The sequence below is a fragment of the Rhea pennata genome, chromosome 2, assembly GCF_028389875.1.
Source record: "Rhea pennata isolate bPtePen1 chromosome 2, bPtePen1.pri, whole genome shotgun sequence".
In the NCBI taxonomy this organism is placed as follows: Eukaryota; Metazoa; Chordata; class Aves; order Rheiformes; family Rheidae; genus Rhea; species Rhea pennata.
The window spans coordinates 23618605-23639443 of record NC_084664.1 but is presented as its reverse complement, the minus strand read 5'-3'; the positions used below and the strand labels follow the sequence as shown (position 1 = coordinate 23639443).

At 38.4% G+C, this 20839-nt stretch overlaps 1 protein-coding gene across 1 annotated transcript in view; it reads right to left on the bottom strand.

Annotated features, from left to right (window-relative positions):
• Nucleotides 1-20839, bottom strand: part of ITGA8 (integrin subunit alpha 8) — a 108663-nt gene that overhangs the window by 63689 nt on the left and 24135 nt on the right. Inside the window, exons 11-14 of the mRNA XM_062567608.1 lie at nt 20672-20724; nt 14694-14899; nt 12836-13027; nt 327-372 (exon numbers count right to left, since the gene is read on the bottom strand). Of these exons, the coding sequence (XP_062423592.1) occupies nt 327-372; nt 12836-13027; nt 14694-14899; nt 20672-20724 (497 nt within the window). The remainder of the gene's footprint in view (nt 1-326; nt 373-12835; nt 13028-14693; nt 14900-20671; nt 20725-20839) is intronic.

Here is a 20839-nt window from a genome sequence, read left to right as displayed (position 1 = left end):
GGACTGGGAGGCTTGCTTTATAGGTACAAAAGATGCTTTTTTCCTTTCTTGACTAATTTAAAATGCGCTGAGAGTCACACTATCCAAAAACGTTTCTTGAACTAAGAATAAACAAGGAAAGTTTAATTAAAAATGGAAAGTTCTGAGCACGTGGGAAAACAAGCTAACAAAGCAACAGCATTTGTTGTATAAATATGCTTAATTATCATTCATAATTATCATCTTTTACACATTCCACCAGTGTAATACAAAAATGTGGAATTAGTTTTCTTTGCAGATGTTCCACTGAAGCTGTAAAATACAAATTCCATTATATTACCACATACCTGTAAACAACAGCTTTTCCAGCTCCAAATGCACCTACGATTAAATCTGGAAAAACAAAATAGCTTCAGAAAAACTGTAAGTATCCTCTTGCAAACATTTTTCCAGTTTAAATTACATCATACTCAAAATATAGCAACATAAAACAAATGTGATAATCCATACTTTCCAAGTGATTATTTAACAGTGTATCTGAAAGAAAATACTTCACATTGTCAGAGACTGGCTCACAGATGTCTTGGTTATATCTAGTCAGTGCTAATCTATTTAACACAGAGTCACCCATGCCACAATCTCGCTTCTCTCCAGCTTGGATTTGAAGGAAACAAGCATGTCATTAACCTCCATGTATTTTGTTCCACACCATTATCTGCCCATTGCAAAAACTGATGCAATCCCACTTTGTAGGCACTCTCATGCAGCTCACATTGAAAGTTGATGGACAGCTGCTTGACAATATAAATCCAGCTTCATATTTTAAGTCATTTTTCACTAATTTAAGCATTACCTCTGTCTGTATATAAATACAATGTATAGCTCTAAAGATGGTAATTTAATAGTTTCTAACATCAGCTTTGTAGTAGGATGTGTTGCGGTTTATAAATGGTATCAATCTAAGGGCATATTCTTCCCCACAAGTCAACATCTGGAACAAACGGGGTCATCAATATGAGCACTATCCTGGGCCTTGGGCACATCTTTGTTATTTGTTGGACTCCACAGGCCCCATTTTTTTCTTTTTATCGGTAGTCCCCACACAGGACTCCCTGGAAAGATCTAAAACAGCTTACTGGGCCACTCAGGCCTGCTGGAGCCAGGCAGTGGGAAAAAAGGATCAGCTTTCCTTCTGCCTTCTTTCCGAGAAAGGGAAATGTCTTATTTGTTCTTGTTTGATACTCCTAACGAAAGGTCCAGCTGGGCAACCCTTCCACTCCACTGTTCTTATCATATGGTTTGGTTTATAAACGAGGAATTCAGTAGACTGAGTCTGAAAACAGACATTACAGTGACACAGATCAGCAAGCCAAATTGATCTAAATGAGTTCATTAAACCAGAACTCAGGGTTTTAAACAAATCCTTATTTGGTGCTTCCATAGTTATAGCAATGGTTTGCTTAAGAGGTACTGAAGTCATCAGCATAATGTTTTAGTGGTAACTAGCTTGGTGGACTTGGGCCAGGTCTGGTAGTATGTTTTCCACTGTTCTGTCTGCCTTCCAGATGGTTAGGATTTAAAAAGTTTGAGTAAGCATGTTTAAATTTTTGATGCTCCACATGAGTAACAGCCTGTCCTACAATGAATTCCATTGAATAATGCCCTAGGAGAGGGTATGGACAGTTTATGAGTCTGATCCTCTTTTTGTACAACATTCACATTTCTCTATTTCCACTAGCATTACAGAAATAGGCTTCAGGGTCAGGAACAGTTTAAATGGCAGAAGAAAATGACTGTTTTTTCTATCTCCTTTTTGGGACATTTTTAAGTCCTTTTCATTAATGGCTTTTGTAGACAAATTACACACAGTACCAAAACCCACAGATATTTTCCTCTTGAAATAAGCAAGGGTGGTGAGACAAAATCCTCACCATAAAGGCTATGTAATGCACATGACAAAACTTTCCCTGGCAGCTCCCAGATAGCAGCACGCACTATAACCCCAAAAGATATAATATTCTCTTTCTCAAAAATAAAATGGAAAGAGAAGCATTGTGTTATAAACACACAATGAAAGACAAGATGGAAGGATTTCCACTAGATCTGTTCTTCCTGGCTGGATGTTCATTATAAGCTCTACAACAGACCAGCTTAGGATATGTTCTGTTTCATACTGGGACTAGATAACCTGAAAGGATTCAGTACTGGGCTAGGTTATGGCTGACACAAAACAGGCATATGTCCAGGACTTAATCCAGACCCTGATTTGTGATGATTTTATAACCCAATCTTTCACTAAAATTAAATCACTAACCCCTCATGAGCACAAGGGAGCTTGATAATATGTAGCCTGTTTGAATTTGAAGCTAAAGACTCTGTGAGATAGTTAGTCTCTATAGTGTAAATGAACCCTTAATTTGAATACCTAGAGCTCTGTGGAGTCACATTCCCACTATTTTGGCAGCCCCACTCTAATATTAAAGGGGAGAGACTGCTATACTTCTGTTTAAGGGTTAAATGATGGCTTCTTTGGGACAGAATCCAGCCTGTTTGAAAACAGAGGGCAATGGGTCTAGGGGAGCAATGACAAACTCTAGCCACAGAAACACTTTTTGCATGAGCAGTCTTTCTTTCTGCACTGTCACCTCAGCCAGGCTTGGAGCCACAGTAAAAAGGCTGAGGACATTCAATCAGGACAACATCACACAGGCCTACGTGAGCACATGAGCACATACTGGCAGTGGGAACTGCTTTCATGCTGCTCTGGTCTTGATCCATGACATGTCCTTTATTCTCTGCTCTAGACTATGCTTACTCCTGAGCTAAAGAGCTTGTGAAATTATTAAGTAGAAAAAGAAGGCTCAACAATGAATATGCAAACAATAAAACATACTTATATACAGTGGTGATACGTAAACTCTAAAATAAGGACCAATGCATTAAATGTTCAGAGAGAATATTCACTGGAAGATCCATTAGGGTTATGCTCTGCTTTTACTTGTTCTGCTACAGAACAGTATTTTCGTGCTTTCTTTCATTGTCCTGTGGGGTCCAAATCCTGTACTGTCACTAGAAAAAATCTATTTTTGACATAGATGGAAATCCATGATATCTGAATTTGCATCAAATCAGAGACATCTATAAGCAGAAGTTTTGAGTTTACAGTGTGTTCTGCAGAGGAAAAGCTATTAATCATTTCCATGAAAAAATGCATGAGATGTCTAAATTATCTGGTTTGGCAACTTTTCCTTTCCTTGAAATAGGGAGAAGTTGTCTTTACTCACTGCTTGTTTTTTCTAAACATGCAATATCACTAATGCAAAGGTCACTAGCTGAAAAATAACAGTTTGACAAGGAACTTGGAATTCCATAGCAAAAAAGCCAGCTTGACTAACTATCCGTAACCCTTCCAAACAGAGCCTGAAGAAAATCATTTGCATACAAGAACCTCTGACTGCACAATTGCATTTGTCAGAGTTTATTTTCAAGTTTTGATTAAAAATGTGTATATATAAAGGCAGAGAGAAAAAGAGAGAAGTTTCTAAATCACAGATCTTCTTCACTTCTTATTCACTTCACTTCACAGATGTTTTCAGGAGGATGAGGGACCTCCTCTTCCCAGATTAGAGCAAATGACCACTCTGCTACGCTATCTCATAGAGATCATCCTCTGCCAGCTGCTATCCTTCAGAGAAGCACAGGGCTGCAAAAGGGGCCAGTGGCAGCAGGGTGGCAGCAGCAGGTTGGTTCTATCTCATTGCTGTCATAGAAAAAGTGAACTGTGGGGCTCACAACAACACTGTGCAATAACTAAGGAAACAGGCATGAAACAACTCTGAAGGAATTTTCAACTTTCACCTCTACACAGCTTGAGGGTTGTGTGCATGGAAAAACTTCTCGTGGACATTACTAAAATCCCTGCTGGTGGAGTTCACAGAGCTTAATCATGAGACAAGTGTCTTTGGTATGTGTGGAGTCAAGGGGTACTGTGCAAGTGAAACAATCTACTTATTTCCCTGAACAATCTTTATTTTGCTCCAAAGGAAAGCCTTGTTTTTCTTGCAGATAAAGATGCTACCTGGTGAAGAAAATCCATCTTCTGAGATAAAAACATAAGTAGTTAAGGAAAGAGCAGTAATGGATGGCACTGAAAGGCACATTGGGCTTTGTAAGCTTGTCTCTCTACCTGTCCCTTCTTCCCTGTGGCTGTGGCAGACCTGAAAGGTTGTGTGCTAAAGGACAAAAACTTACTATGATGCTGAAGGCCTGAGTTTCCAACCAGCTGGAGGAAGTAGGTAGATGAACAAAGTTCTAGAAGAAGTCAGGACAACTGGGATCACTCAGGCCTATCTCCAGTCTCACCAAGAGACACTCATTTATTAATCCGAGCAACAAATTATTTCAATCTCCCAGTGGAGAACTACGTACTTGGCACAAACTTCACTTGCAAGAAACTCAAAACATGAAACAATAGACATCTGAGTCATCCTCACCACCACACCTCTATCTATCAGGATACAGGCATGAAAATGTTCGCGTTAGGGGCTCAGAATGATTTGCCGACAGTTTTAAACACCGCTTTATACTATCAGTAAGTTTAGTGGCATAGTATAAATAGTAACTGGAAAACAATTAGAGTCCTATCTGAGTACAGGTGCTCATGGAAACTTCATAAAGGAGAGAATGAGAAAATTGAATAACTGGAAACCCTGTTAAAAATCTTTGTGGGCCTCTTTCCTAGCTTCCCTCAGCTGATCTGGTGCCAAGAAGGTCCATGATTAGGTTTCTCTTTCTGTCTTCTGCTGATTTCACAGAGCCCTAAATTCCCAAATCCCAGCTGGAAAGGTCTGGTCTGGAACAAAAGTTCCCTTAAGGGGCCATTACTACAGCCTTGACCATAATGAAAAGAATACAGGATTATCCCGTTCAGCCAACATCATTCAAAAATTTTAGTTGATATCTACAGACAAACACCATAATTACTTTTTTCTAAACCTACCATTCACAACAGCCTTGATTCTTCTCCATTTTTCAACAATTCTGGCAGCAAGTCTGTTAATACAACTAAGGCTAATTCATTTCAACACTCTCCTTTTGTCTGAATGAGCCCCTTTTCCAACACAATGTTGCTATTCACTCCATTTTACTACAAACAAATCCAGAGGGGGCAGTTAATGTTCTATCACTTCAGTGAATCCCTATTTATTGGGATTAACTGCTTTATTCTTATACACCACATGGTATAATACTGTGAATTGTATTAAATATCTCAAAGAATTTTAGAAAAGCATATCTGTAAATTAAATAGATAACACTAATTTGCCATAAAATGAACATATTTGCAGGAGATTCTTGGCTTGTCACTTCATTTTTCATTGACTATTCATGCGAAAACATACTGAACTGGTAGAAACACTTCAGCTTTGCCGCATTTGCTAGCAAAATCTTCACCCTTGTTTTGGCTCCCACACTCAACAGTTTGCATCAGAGATTGATTTGATCTTTTTTGTCTTCCACAAATCCCTTGGACCAACTTCATAATTTAATCATCATTAGATTACAATTCTGTGATACTGTTGGCACACTGTCTACTGCTCTCCAAAAAATTATGAATGCTTAAGAACACTTGCATCTCAGAAAGAAACTTAAGGGTTTTCTTCCTGCTGTTTGAGTTAACGTACTTAGCAGATGGAGCTGTTAAATACTCCTATTTTAATAAGATTAGACTGGATTACTGAAGTTCAGAGGACTTGTCACAATCGTTTCCTTTTTAAAATGTATCTAGAGCCATTTGTTTATATTAACTATGTGTTATTCTTAAGATAATAACTGAGCCCAGAATAAGGAGACCCAAAGATGTTTTTATCCATTTCCCTGCACTGACAAAGGCTTGACTAAAAGAATAACCAAAAGAATAGGCCAACAGAGCTAGGTCCATTAAAACTGGGATACATTTAAGATGAACTTTCAGCAGCACAGACCCCAGGGGGATTCTCTAAGTTAATAGGGAAGACTTACACAAGTGTCTAAGCAGGCAAGAAACAGAAACAATACTGCATTATTTATTTGAGCAATTAACTAACTAACTAATCAACTGCCTTTGAATAGTAAATTCAACCACAGCATTGCTCAGAATGTTGTTGTATGTTGCTAAAAGAAACTGGTTAAATAATTCTGGCTGACAAATGTATTTGAAGAAAACAGTCTGCCAAAGGATATGCCACAAGAAGAAAGCAAACTTAATGAGTTGAATAAGTTATTCATTATAAACTATTTGCTCAGCTATAATCAGCCATCAAGTGACTGAACATATGGTGAAATGTGGGGGTGGAAATGGTACAGCCTCCAAATGCCTGAGCCCCACATGGATAGATGAACCAGCTGGAAGTATAGCACCATCACCTACATAATCACAGATCCCAAGCACTCAGTGGGGACCAGCCTTGAACAGATGCCTAGAAGCGAAAAAAAAAGAATCTTTCCTATTAAACACATTTATGGGTTTCTTTTGTTACTGTCAAAATTGAATTACATTATTAAAAAAGGATAAATAAAATCATAAATAAAATAAACTACATTTCAAAATGCAAACCTAAGATGAGACCTTATTCCCTGCTCCCGTCAAGGTCTCTTGACAACACAAACAAGAGTCAGTCAGGTTGGAGAAAAGAGACCCTAAAGCCCCAGATTTATCTGGAGGGCAGTGGAAGCTGTGCCAAAAACTATCATCAGGCTGTTCATATGTTCCAGCATAGAGGACAGGCAGGGAGATTGAGCTGAGGCAGACACTGCAGAAGCTCCTAGGCAAACCTTGAGAAACTGCAGTTGCAGAGACTGCTAGGGCTAGATGAACTCCCAGGGTTATGGGCCTCTTTGGTGCAGCCTCAAGCATAGCACAGTGCTGCTTTGCCATGTCCTAACCCTAATACCACCACTAGAAAGTGCAGCACACACAATTTCTATGGATTGCCACTGCATTTGCATAGAAAATAATGAAAAAGCAAAAGTTTCCCTCTTTTTCATCCTCATTCACCCCATTCACTAAAAAATGTTTTTTTTAACATTGCTGTCAATCCAGAGTAACTGCACTAAGTCAATATTTACTTGATATATGGCACCATAAGCAACGTCTTCTAATATTCCCTCCTAGAACACAATTTGCCGAAAAGAAGTGAAATTAAGATCTTTCAGTCAAAAAATATGCCTCCTGAATGTATGTTGTGGTCTCTTATCCTAGAAGTACAGCATTAAGCCTCATACCACTTTCTCTGTATGTTTTTGATTTATTTACTTTTTCAGGTTTGTTTCATAAGATGCAAGAGCACAAGGTGGGAAAAGAATAAAGGCATCTCAGTCACCAAAGAAAGTCTGCACAAATAAATTAATAGAAAAATAGAGAGAAAAATAGAATAGCTATCAATTACTATAACAGCTGAGCAATGTACAGCTCATGAAAGGTGCCCTCTGCTGCTTGGCATCTGTCCAGCAAACACCCTCCTGAATGCAGACTAGAAATGAGTCATCTGTTGAATGATGTTATGGTTATGTCAATATTACTGAAGTCAATAATGCCAGGTAACATGCCTGTGTGCCAGATCTGCGCTGTCTATGCTGGTATCACTAGAATGACGCTCGCACAGCTGGCTATTGCCAAAATGCAGTCTCTGAAAAATAGTCAGGAGTTAGCATTAAACAGGCACCCTTTCCTAAAGGCAGTATGCATGTTGCCACCTTGTTTGGGCAAGAAAGTGAGTTTAAATAGTGGACAGTTCTGTGACAGTTCAGAATCAGAGAACAGTCATAGGCATATTTAATTTACTGTTTTAAATAGAGCTTAAAGGGATTAACTGGTCTTGTCTTTCAAATCCTAGGTGCATATTGGAGAGATCTTGGATATCTCAGACAAATATGGTACAAAGCCTGTCAATGTTGTGCTTAGACTGGGAGAGCTGCACATTCTGTTTATCTTCCTGAATAATCACACTGAGAAGCAAGAGTAGGATTTGCTGCATTAGATCTATCTGACAGACATGCTTATCTGCCTTCCTCTTACTGCCTCCATCTCACTGGTATAATCTGACTATAAAGTTTGGTCAGCTTCTGCCTTACTCTTGCATGACCAGTAAGCAAGGACTAACCCTATCTCTTTGTTGCCGCTACCACCACTGTCCGGCATTGCGGTTCTTCTGCTAAGTGAGGCACAGCACTTTGTTGGGGCTGGAGATGAAAAGAAGAGAGGTTGCACATCTCTAGTGACATGGCTGTCAGGATGACCAGCGTAGCATTCTGCCTCTGGTGCTTTCCAGTGTTGAGAGTTTCTCATTGCTTTCAAAGCGATAGAGCCTGCAAAGCACAGAGTAGTGTATTATCACTTAGATGTGTGTTGATAAAGGAGTAGTTCTTGGCCCATGTTATCTGGAGTGTCTGGGAATACCACAGAACTTACAGAAGTGCTTCCCTGGAAATCTGTGGAGATGTATACCAGTGGTTGTGCTTAACAATAAAACATCTTCCTTGTTGAAAAATTAGACAAATCCCTGTATTTTCACAATGCTGAGAGTAGAGGTCTGTTACTGATACATAGATAACATCTAGGTCAGGGCAGCTGAGAACAGATGGTCATTACACTAATAGGATTGCTAATGAGCAAGAAAAGCAGCTCTATCTGTATGCTGAAACTACTAGAGAAAGTTTGACTTTTAGATACATTGACTAAGTGGCCACTTAGCTGTCTGTATCCTGTGCTTTGTGCAGTGAAAAGCTGCATGAGTGAACTAAATAGAGCCAGAGTATGGGCTTGAGAACTGTGTTGTTACTGTCCAGATTATTACACTGTTAGCACAGACTCTGATCTGAATTTCGTCTGTGCAAATTAGTACTCTACCAGGAGGGTTTCACTAGGTCATGGTGAGCTATGCTGTGCTACATGGCCCCAAGGCCAGACCACAGTTCCTGGTTTACCTTATTTTCTTGTAAAAGCATAATCACTGATACTGATGAAAAAGATTTGGCAATATTATTTTGTCAGGTACAACTTTCAGTTCTCTCTTCTGTAAGGAAGATTCAGGTTTTTTGATGAGGTGGAAACATGGTTCAATGGTAAAGTATCTATGAAAGGCAATGCTTTAGCCAGACACAAGTGACACTTTAAACACTGCCACCAGCTGCTTGCTATTTAAAAATGCATGCTCCACTGCAGCATGATTGGAATGCCATTTGCCTCTGCATAAGGAACAAATAAGTAAATTAGGATTCCTTCCACAGGATTCCTAGGACATACAGCTGAGGGAGGGAATATGTCAGAGATCTGTAAAGTAAAAGGGGACTGGAGAAGGAGTATTAGGAACCATTGTTTAACGTCCTTTCAGTGTACGAAGGAGGGCACATTCAAAGAAACCACATAAAGTGAAAAGATCAAGACTTGAACAAAATGCAGTGAAAGGAGTTCCTTCTTCACAAAACATGTAGTTAGGTCCATGAAGCCCTTTGCCACAGGTTTTTGTGGGTGCTAGAATTTTAGGTGGGTTCAAAAACTGATTGGCCAAATTAATGGAAGAAAAGTCTACCAAGATATATTAAATTTTAAATGCCACCTGTACTCAGGGACACCTTGCTCTTCCAGAAGGTTAGAGACAGGTGAATACTCTGGGAATTACCACACCTGTACTTTTCTCTGGATGTCCATCAGCTGTGGTTGGAGACAGGTTATGGTGCTAGATAGATTTTCGATCTTATCAGTATGGTTGTATTATGTTCTTCCCTGCCCACTCCACCATGCTGCAGTTAAATGCATCCCTGATAATTTTTTCTGCTGTATTAGTTATACAGCTTCCCTCACTCAGCTCTTTTTACCCAGGAGGGACAAGGAGGTCTTTCTATGCCTTTTCTAGGAATAAGACCAGGAAGCAGGTGCTGGCCTTTTTCCCTCTACTGGCCAGGAGTTGCAGGCAGAGGGGGAAGGAAAAGCCACTCTACCCCCAGGAAAGCTGGGGGTTTTCAACAGCACTGAGTGTTTGGCAGCCTTTGCCTGCTCCCTATTTCCCTCTCTGTTCCTGAGCTTATACTGGCACTGGATGAAGAGAGAAAGATATCACTTCCTGTATCAAATGAGATGGGCTGTTCTTCTCCAGGAGACAATTAGGTGAATTCCAGCCTGACTTGAACCTCTAAGCAAGACGGGCTTTAACCCTTCTCCCACGGGAAAAAATTTGACTGTGGCTCAATCTCACTTTTTAGGAACTTAATTTCCTAACTTGTAACTCAGTCACTTGCTGCACTAAGAGCACTGGTTCCTGGGCTCAGCAAAGACAGATTATGGCAAAGTGTGTTTACACCTACAGTCAGTCATTACAGATGGCATTTTTTTCTCAGTCTCCAGGAAACTGAAATTCTGAGAGTCATTAGTCAACATAATTTTTTTTCTGTTTATAAAAGGGTTTAAAACCAACAAATTTAATAATACATTTTCTTAAATTTATATTTACTTCTTAAAATTTTGTAATTTTCATAATACACATGTGAAAAAGCTTAACTGAAAAATGTTGAGATTTTTTTCCTAATCTTGCACAACCCTCCCTGAACCACAGTCATGACCAGCCGTTTGGGAAGCAATGAATTACAGAGAGTAGTTTCCTAGACCTTCTAATCAGCAAATACCTCCCAGCTAACATCTAAAATAAAACTTCCTTCCTGTTCCTTCCTAGTTCTACCCCTCCTTTCTCCTTTGTACAAGGGCTGTCCTTTAGGATTTCTGTCAGGAGGTGGAGAAGAAAAGCTTTTTGACACAAGAAGGATTACTTGACTGCCTCATGTGTTTGCCCTGGACATTTCCCTGTATTCTTTCCTTTCTTTCCTTCTTTTTCCCATAGGAAGGTATTCCATTGTTGTGCTAACATTGTGCCAAGGTTGCACTATTTTTACAACTTTATTTTGGTGCCTCAAATCTTTGTGGAGTAACGAAGAGGTGGCTGATTAAGACTTTTTGTTCTGCCATTTTCTGACAGGCTCTAGAGAATGTGAGATGCTAGTGACTAGAGACACTAGTGCTCTAGACTGCTCTTCCAGGTATTCAACTGAGGGACTGAGAAAAAAACTCATTACGATAAATGCAGTTACTGCTTTAAAATAATTAAGATCAAATCAATCCCCTTTCAGTACACAGTAAGCTGATATCACAGTGCAAAATTCTTAAATTAGGATGCAAAATGGAGCCAAGAAACAAGCAGGATAAATACAGCAAATCTCTCAATTGAACTGACTATAGCAGTCAGTGCACATATAGAGACACCCAGGTCTGTCACTCAAAATCTTCATTAATAAGTGTAAAAGATATTCCATAAAAAGTATTTTAATATATTAATTAGACTTTTATTCTTCATCTTTACCAATCTGGCTCAAAGACAACCTGAAAGGATCTCTCCTTTGCCTCTTTCTATCTTTCAATCTTGGAAATGTCAGGAATGTAATATCCTGTTTTCTTTGGTTTTGCTGGGGGGCCTCAGGGGTACTTTAGAGAATGTTTAAAACTTTATTAAAGAGCTCCTTTGTCAAAAAGAACCTCATCAGTCATGGACAATGAGAGACTATTAATAGCACCATCAACAAAATGCAAACAAAGGTCAAAACAGTGTCTGAAAGTCCTTTCTTTTCTCAAATGCTAAAGATGCTCTCACTTCAGTCTTGTGACTACCTCACTTAACTTCTGCGCAGTCAGCTTTTCTGATTGGCATGACCTTAATTTCTACTGCAAACACACCTCCCCAGAAACTCTCTTACTATTTTTTTAAAGAAGAAACCTCTTTCAAGCTTTTACAGTCCAACACAAAGACAAAAGGGATCCCACTTCTTGTTCCTTTGAAAATGACTACTTTCACTTCTGAAACAAGAAGTGAAGACTGAAACGTTCAAGAACAACCAGCCTCAAAAGAAAACAAGCTAACAAAAGCGATTTCATCGTGAGTTATGAAATACAGACTACTACGATTCTGCTGTGGATCAACCTCTCACAATAAAAAGCCACGATGTTCTGTTGCACACTCTTGTCAGGCTTCTGAATTCTGACAAAGAGAAACAGAACAGATTTGCTTCTAGAGCACAGAGAGTTAATACAATCACATTTAAAATATCTTAAACATTCAGACAGGGTATTCTTCTCTTAAACAAACAAACAAAAAAAATCTGCAAAACCCTCCTCCACTGCAAAACTCACAAGAAATTTTACAAACTTGATAAATTTGAACAGATTTTAGGTACACTAATAAGGAAGAATCAAAGCTAACCTGAAAAGGAAGAGTCCATACAGCAGAATGAAAATAAAAAAACATGGAAAGGTCCGAATGAAATCTCTGACTTTAAGCAATGTCTTTGTATTCTTTGTGTTTTTTTTGTAATGAGATCAAAGCGATTAAGAACCTATATATAGCCCAGTGTCTCTTCCAAAAGCAAAGTTTTAAGAAAACAACTTAGCAACAAAACAAAGTCAATCCCTTCTTCTATAACACAACATGTTTTTAATTAAGAAAGAATGTCAGGATGAAGGAGACGTTACAAGTTCAATAAGCTGAGAGCATTCAATTTTTGAAAGGGGGGAAAGGGTTAAGCTTTTTATTGCAAACTTCACATGTTTTATGTTAATGAAACTATTTAAGACCTTTCTTGCACTTCTGATCATGTCTTTTCACAGGAAAGGGAGTATTTGTTTTGTCTGATTTTAACTCTTGGGGAAGTAAGCTGCAACTATCCAAAAATATGTCTATTCTTTAAATTGACCTCTGCCTCCCAAAAGGAGAAGCTTAGGCATGATGCATTTTCCAGAGAACTGAAATATGGAATTCTCTTTCTTATGAAAAAATCTTACCTGGGTAATCATTCTTGTCTACATCTGAGTCTCCTCTTAGAGTGAAGCCAAATCCCGAAGGCATGGACTGTGAGGCCCAGGCCCCATTGAGAACCTGGGAAGGGTTAGTATTTAACCCATCACTATATCCGTTGTAAATGAGCACTTTACCTCTTCTGTCTTCTCCTGCAAATGGTGCACCGATAGCAATGTCTGTAGCATAATAAAAGAATAAAAGGAATGGACACAATTAAAATAAAGTAAGAAGTCCCTGCAGGAAAACAGATATAAATGGCTTCTGCTATACATATCCCAGAACTATGACTTTCTGTACTTCTTTAACGTCTCTAGTCTTAAGCCAAATACACAAAAAATATTAAGTCTCTTTTATATGTCAAATTTGCATGACAAAGGCTCACAAATATCCAGTCTACACTGGATTCTTCTGCCATATTTCCAGAGAATTTAATGAACTTCAATAAATTGATACTTAATGAATGGCTACTCCTACTTCTAACTATTTAAAAAGGCACAAATTTTCCCTAATTTCCTCTATCACTTAATTAATAAAGAATAGCTGTTAGAAAAAATACCATTTTGCTCTTTTTCCAGACAAAAAACATAGAGGAAAAATACTCTCAAACATCCAACACTTTAGTATGCAAAAGAGAACAATGGAATGCAACGTTTTCATCTATATCAAGTAAACATTGTGAAAGGAGAATAGGAGAAATGGGAATTCAACAGGAGGCCTTAGGCATTATACAAATGCACACTGTAATACTTAAAAACATGGTGCCAAGAAGTGCAATTTACAGTGCTCTTTTCAGGGCCTACATATGGAAGTGGGGAGAATTACGTATTCAGATTGAGATTCAATAGCCATGATAGCAGAGCTAGCCAATAGGAAACGTTGAAGGAGGATATGTATCTACACCTCTAGTTTTTAGGTTCTCATCCAGCTGAAGTGGGACATCTTTACTACACTTGACTTCAGAGTCTGGAATTCTTGCCTTCACTGAGGCACTCAAGCTTTATTGCTGACTTCATCATTCATGAAGTAAGGGACCTTGGCTCTAGATCCTTCTCAGCCTTCTCTATAGCAGTGAAGGTAAAAAGCAAGAATATCTCCTCCCTTCCTTACCAGAATGCTAAAGAACTGGAAGACCAATCTTCCCTACCTGCAGAAGCTGAGGGCACCAGCCATTGTTCAGAGGTGGGAAACGAGAACTCTCCACTGTGAGGTCCAGTTGGGCTCCAGGACAACCCAGGGAGGGAACTCGCAGTAGCTTCAACCTGCTAGGTTCTTTCCACAGGATAGGATTCAGATTTTTATGCACCCTGGACCCAGTACAGTCCTATAGCTCCTCAGATGATTTATGCCAGCATAGGAGTCATAAACTGGCCACTTTGCCCTTGAGTCTAATGGCTAGAGCACTTTGAAAAAGAGCCCTTACGCTAAGTAGGAGCTCCGTCCACTGATTTTTCCTCAGTGAGCAAGGTATCTTTAAGGTTGCTGTGCAAAATAACTCTTCCACAAAAAAACTCTTTAGCATTTTAGATGCATAGATGCCTGATTTACAGACCTCTAGCATCTTGGAAACAGGAAGTCAAGAAATGCATTCAGAAAAGACTGGGGTGCTACTGGCCATGCCCAGGAGCCTAACTCTAGGTGCTCCCTCGAGCATCCAGGCTACCTCAGACAATTATACAAGTTAGACAGTTTTGCTGGACTGCTTTCTTGACTTAGGCTCCTGAATTCTTCCTAAATTGCAGTTTACTGGTATAAATGCTTCGTTGCATGGTGCCATTTGAAAAAAGATCCCATTATGCACCATTCAGCTATTCTTAATTTTAATGTTACACATGGAAAGATTACCATTATATCCATCCTGATTGAGATCTCCAAGATGTGTGATTGCACTGCCAAATCTCCCAAACACTTCAGTGCCAGTCAGAATTTGCGCATCTCGAAATAAGAAAGCACTTTCTTGAAGGTATAGATAAACTTGCCCAACTTCTTTAGGTTTGCTCTCAAATTCTCTTTCCATGAAGAGAGGGGCCCCAACTAAAATATCATCTAAACTGGAACAGTCAAACAAAAGAGAGTGTCATTAAGAAAATGAATGTAATCAATACATAGCTTGTTTATTTGTTAAACAGGAAGCAGAGAATTGATCATAGAATCATAGCACAGTTGAGGCTGGAAGGCATCTCTGGAGACCATCTAGGCTAACCCCTCTGCTCAAAACTGCAACAGGCTGCCTAGGACCATGTCCAGTCAGGTTTTGAATATCTCCAAGGAGGGAGACTCCAAAACCACTCTGGGCAATCCCTTCTACTGTTCGATCACCATCACAATGAAAAAGTTTTTTATTATGCTTAGATAGAATTCCTTGTATTTCAAAATGCCAACAAAAGACACTGAAATGCTACATTTTGCAGTTAACAATCCAGGGGTCAGCAATTTAACTCAGAGTTGACTTGTTACTGGAACAAATTCTGTAGATCTATCCTACTAACAGTGCAAATTTTAGTATAAAGTCTAGATCTTTTTAAAAATTATTTATCAGTGTGTGATCAATAGAACAAAAATTGCCACTTTCAGGAGATTTTTTTGCAGTAGTATCCATGAAACACAGGTACAGCATCAATGAGTAGAGAATTCTTCAACACTAATGCAGATGGAAGATGTGAGAAAAAGAAGCAGCTTCACTGCTGAAAACTATTCCGTTGAGTATGAGGTACATGAGTAGCTGCAGGGTGTAAGTAATTTGCTATATTAAGTATTAAAGAGAAAAGACATCAAAAAGTCACAGAAAAATGAGGTTGGGAGAAGAAGTCCTCCTGTCTGTTATGCTACTCCAATAAGAACAGAGACCAATCAAAGAATATTTTGCATTTTGTTCTAACATGGGAGTGTTTTGAAGTATGTTACCAACATTTATTTGGCAGAATAAAAGACCCTTTGTTGGAGAATATAGAATAAAATCAAGGAAGATTGATAGATAGATGTAACAAGAAAAAATAACCTTAACAGTTGATTCTGAGATATGAACCAATATTAGATGAATATCTAAGGGTTGCTCTAAAATCCTTAAAAACTAATAGGAAAATTCCCATTATATTCAGTGGACACTGATCATCCATATTAAGGAACTCTGCTACTGCAAACAACTAGTACTATTTGATCCTAGAATTTTTAATTTGGAAAACATATTCTCTTGTTCTAACATTAAATTTGGTAGAACTTGTAGAAAATGCTCATCTTTCAATTCACCATATTCACAACACGGATGCTTTCACAAAGGCTTTGTCCATTGAGAAAGCAATTAGTAAAAAATACACTACACTGTTTTCCTTAATCTTTACAGAAAAATCTAGAGAAGGTAGAAGTAACTCAGCTAGTATTTTACCACAGATATATGCTAGAGTTCTAACTTACACCACAGAATTTAATACAGAATATCTCACTTAAAAGCCTTTAATCACTTTGTAGAACTTTTACATTTTATAAATTATGACAAAATAATTATAGAAATTATATTTTTGTATTAAGTTCTATAGTTTGTTTCCATAAAGGAAACTATAATTCAAAACGTGAGGTCACTTTCGTGCTGTTGTTCTTTTCTTTATAGGTCAGATAGTACCCTATGTCATGGATAACTAAAAAAAAAAGAAAGGAAGCAGATGCTGACTTAACACCAAAGGCGGAGCCTTCCTTCTATACTAAACGTCAAAAGTCCTCCTCTCCTAATGGAAGATGTTAGAGACTGGGACAGAATGCTAGCAGAAACTGTTGCCATGAAACATTACCAACAATGCAAACAGATTACAAATGCTCTTTTTTACAAGATATTTTACATTTGTTATGTACAAAAAGCATTACACATTAGTGCTATCATCAATTATTAGCTTATTACAGCAAAGTCCAGATGTTCCCATTGAGATTGGGACCCTATGGTGTTATGTGTGCTGTATAAACCATGAAGTAAAAGATGAGCCTTGCTCATTGTATAGTCTAAACAGAAAAGGCAGACTATGATGGAATACTTTACAAATAAAATATCGCAAGACTAAGGGCAGACTTTCAGAGGTCATAAAGAACCAAAAGATTCAGAGCCAGGAAACTCTCAGTTCATCAATGGAATTGATTCGGAGTGTCTACCTTGGTGATTTATGTGCCTATATCCAAAGAAAAGGTGCATATCCAAAGAAAAGGGGATGAAACATAGGTCCTCCTTACCCTGCCTACCCATCTCTCAGACTGCTGTCACTGATCAGCCCAGAACGCAAGATTCACAAGGTGAGGTGGAAAGCAAACAGTCAGGAGCTGGAGTCTGTCGTCTAGGGATTACGGCATCTCAGCTGAAAGTGCGCAGTCCTGGATTACTCTTCTAGGAATATTTATACTTTTGTTTAAAAAAAAAATGACTATGATTGTATAAAACGCATGAATAGTCCAGGAAGCAGGGAGCAAAACCCACTAGTTAACATGGCTCTTTTTCTGATGTGCTGAGGGAAGAGAAGAAGGAAGGCAGCCATCTGTATTACACCAACTTATGCCAGATTGGCTATGAGCAGCAGAGCTACCTGGAACATCCATCCAAGCACTTAGCTTGTCTTCCCTGCAGGCCTTGGCATATCCCACCCCTACCAAAGCCTTGCTGCCTTTGTACTCTTATGCCCCTTCTCCGTCAGTGCTGAGCAATGCAGGTCAGCACAAACTGCTTTGCAAGTCCTCTGCAAGAGAGAATTCTCCTTCATGCACTAAGGCTTTTTATTTTTACTGTCATATTAATATATCATAGTCAGCGAGGAAGGCTTCTTCTGTTTCTCGGATCCTAATTTACTTTTTCCCAGTTTCTCTCCAAGTGGGTAAAAAGAAAAGGAAAAACTTCTTTACTGTGAGGGTGATGGAGCACTGGAACAGGTTGCCCAGAGAGGTTGTAGAGTGTCCTTCTCTGGAGATCTTCAAGGCCCGCCTGGACACAATCCTGTCTAATATGCTCTAGGGGAGCCTGCTTGAGCAGAGAGGCTGGATTAGATGATCTCCAGAGGTCCCTTCCAACCTCAACCATTCTGTGATTCTGTGAAAGCAAATATTGCTAACACAGACCCTTACCCTTTGCCTTGCGTTACAGTCAGTTTTACTTTCCAGGTCCTAAAGATTCTGTATTTAGACCTGAAGCACTCAAGATGAGTCACTTGTTTGGTTATAAGCATTTATATGTTTGAAATTACTTATTTTTAATTGTGAAGAAGGGTACATCAACCGGCTTTTAACTGGATGAGTTTATGTTTGCAAAATTAGGAGTACTGAGCCAAATTCAGATTGACGTGATTCCCTTTAAAAGACAGTAAGAGCAAAGCAAAAGCCCCTAGAGAATAACATTAAACCATAAACTGCAGTTCAGCTTACGGTGGTATTTTGAACTGCTTCATTAGAGTTATTTCATCACTGCACTAAGATGTTACAGTTCACATAATTCAGTCCATTTACGTTTGTTCCAGCACATAAAGGTAACTAGCTAGTATTGCTTCCCTTCTGATAAAAAAAAAAAAAGAAAAAAAACGTTAAAAAGTACAAGTTAACCACCTGCTGGGACTGTATGCATTTCCTGTGTATCCTGCTGGGTAATAAAAACCAAAGTACGCGAAGTGCCAAGAGGTGGAAGTATAACTACGGAGAGCTTTGACATAGGTCAAATAAAAGACTAGTAAACATTTATTCCACTATTTTAATTGAACTGTTTCAGTCTGGATCGAAAATGTTCTCCTTTTTCTCTTTACTAAGAACATAGTCCATAAGTTGATGACAAAGCTTGATTAGTTAGGACTCACTATGCATTTCTTTTTATTAGTAGAGTGTAACTATATAGTAGCTCAAATAATACCCACAATTTCTTTGTCATGCCTGCAACTCTAAAATAGTGTGGATGTAATAGCAAGTGTTACCCCAGAAAACTTGGCAGAACTGCTGGAGCAGAATGTCCACAGAGCTGTTTTCCTAGTATGACCCTAATTTTAGAGTCAAGCTTTATACCTTATAACAGAAATGCATCATCCCTATTAATCTTTTCAGCATATAACTTGATTAGGTTTCTGGTGTTGATAAGGTAATTGCTATCATCTCCTCTGTCCTTAGCTGCACAAAAACTCCAAGTGAATCTGAAGTAGTCATTTCCCTCTTGCAATTTTTTTCAGTTTTACTCTCCCTTTCAAATAAATATTTCTATTGACTGTATGTGCAATTGAGCAACTACAGACTGCATAGTTAATCAGACATGTTTATCAAGCAGAGCTTTTTTGTATTTTGTTTTGTGTGGGATGTTTGGATCTCAGAGAGAGTCATTAGACTTCCGTTAAGATATAGACTGGGAGACCACACAGGCCTCAACAGCAGTTTCATTATATTATTGACATAAACTGCAGTCTTAGAGGTATTCAGAAAATATGAGACCTGCCAAGTAATTCTATGATTCACAGGAAATAACCTGCACAGGAAATAGTTTGGATTAGTGAGAAAGTGAGAAATTAACTAGCAAGTCCTCTGAAAGTTTAATTAGTGCCTGTTTTAACTTACATCAACGCTTCTCCACACTTTCATGTGCCGTATGGTAAGACTAAAATTATCCTGACAGTTCACAGGAATTTTTACCAAAAGCTATGGTACTATGAGTAATTTTGTCCTCAGAAGCTTGGAAAGGTTTCATTACTGTGAAGCCATTGTAGAAACTGCTGAAGCTTCTTTTTTGTTTTGGAACTGCAATAACATTTTTATCACCTCCCTACTTTTCCCTTTTCTTGTATCCCTAACTCTTCCAGGGCCACTAATGGAAAGTAATGATTTAGCCCAAAGAAAGTATTTAATGCACTATATTTAAGCACCTTGTATGAAATAATTGCAACAAAAAACATGAAGCAGACACATCTAAGATATTTTGCAATAAGCAAAAGTATACACAGCTGTTAATATAATCGTAGCTCAATACTGTGCACACTTCCGAAGCTCTGAGTGATCTTTATTTCTTTGACAGAAAGCAGGAATCAATATTCATTTACTTAAGTCCTCATCTTCTACAGCTTTTAATTAGTTCAAAGTTAAGTGTTTTGTTGAATATGGCCTGAAATCCCAGAGAGCGTCATCAGACCTAACTCCGAGTTAAGAGGCATTTTCCCTCAGATAAGCACAATGCTTTTCGTAACAGCTATGGGTCACCAACACTTTTTGGTCTTCTGGAAGGTGTACTGGTGATGAAAATGGATGGCCAACCAGCAGATGCTGGGGTGAGGAGCTAATGATATTGAAAAGCTCTTAAAACTGAGAAATGAGGCTGTGTCTGGTCTGCACATGGGAAGATTTATCTGCTTTTGAGAAGGGGAGAATGAACTGTTCTGCTTTTGCCTTTTCCTGTCTCTTCCCACCTGCAGCTAGCACTGTTTATTCACTCTATCTCTAACTAGTTCTGTTTTCTCTGAGTTTGGACATTCCCACTCTGCCACACTGCTTTGAAAAGATCTTCAAGAAGATAAAGTTATCTAAATTAGGACGGCAAATATTTAGGCCACTGTGATTCCACAAAGGTAAGGCTATACCAACAATTAAAATTATAAAAGCAGAAAAGTTAAGAGAAGAATTTTAAGGTTTAAAGCACCTGAAAACCTATGTTTATTAATAAATTAACTTTTACTATTTAGGGAGGAATAATCAGGACTATTTACTGATAGTTTTTGTCACTGTCACTTTAAACACTATTTCCTAAAACTGGAATTTCCTATAGAGATTGGGGCATGTGGTATCAGGCGTTGCTTCTATGTATGTTCTGCAGGAGATTAATATATTTGATAACCTACCCGTCATTGTTAACATCAGATACTGCAACAGTGTACCCAAAATAAGAAGCCATCTGGAAATAAAAAACAATAGATATGCATTCATATCATATATCATTTAAAAAAAGTTTTACTGATAAACGTCTTTGTTTCTATGGATCTTAATTCTAAATGATAAAAATATTTTAC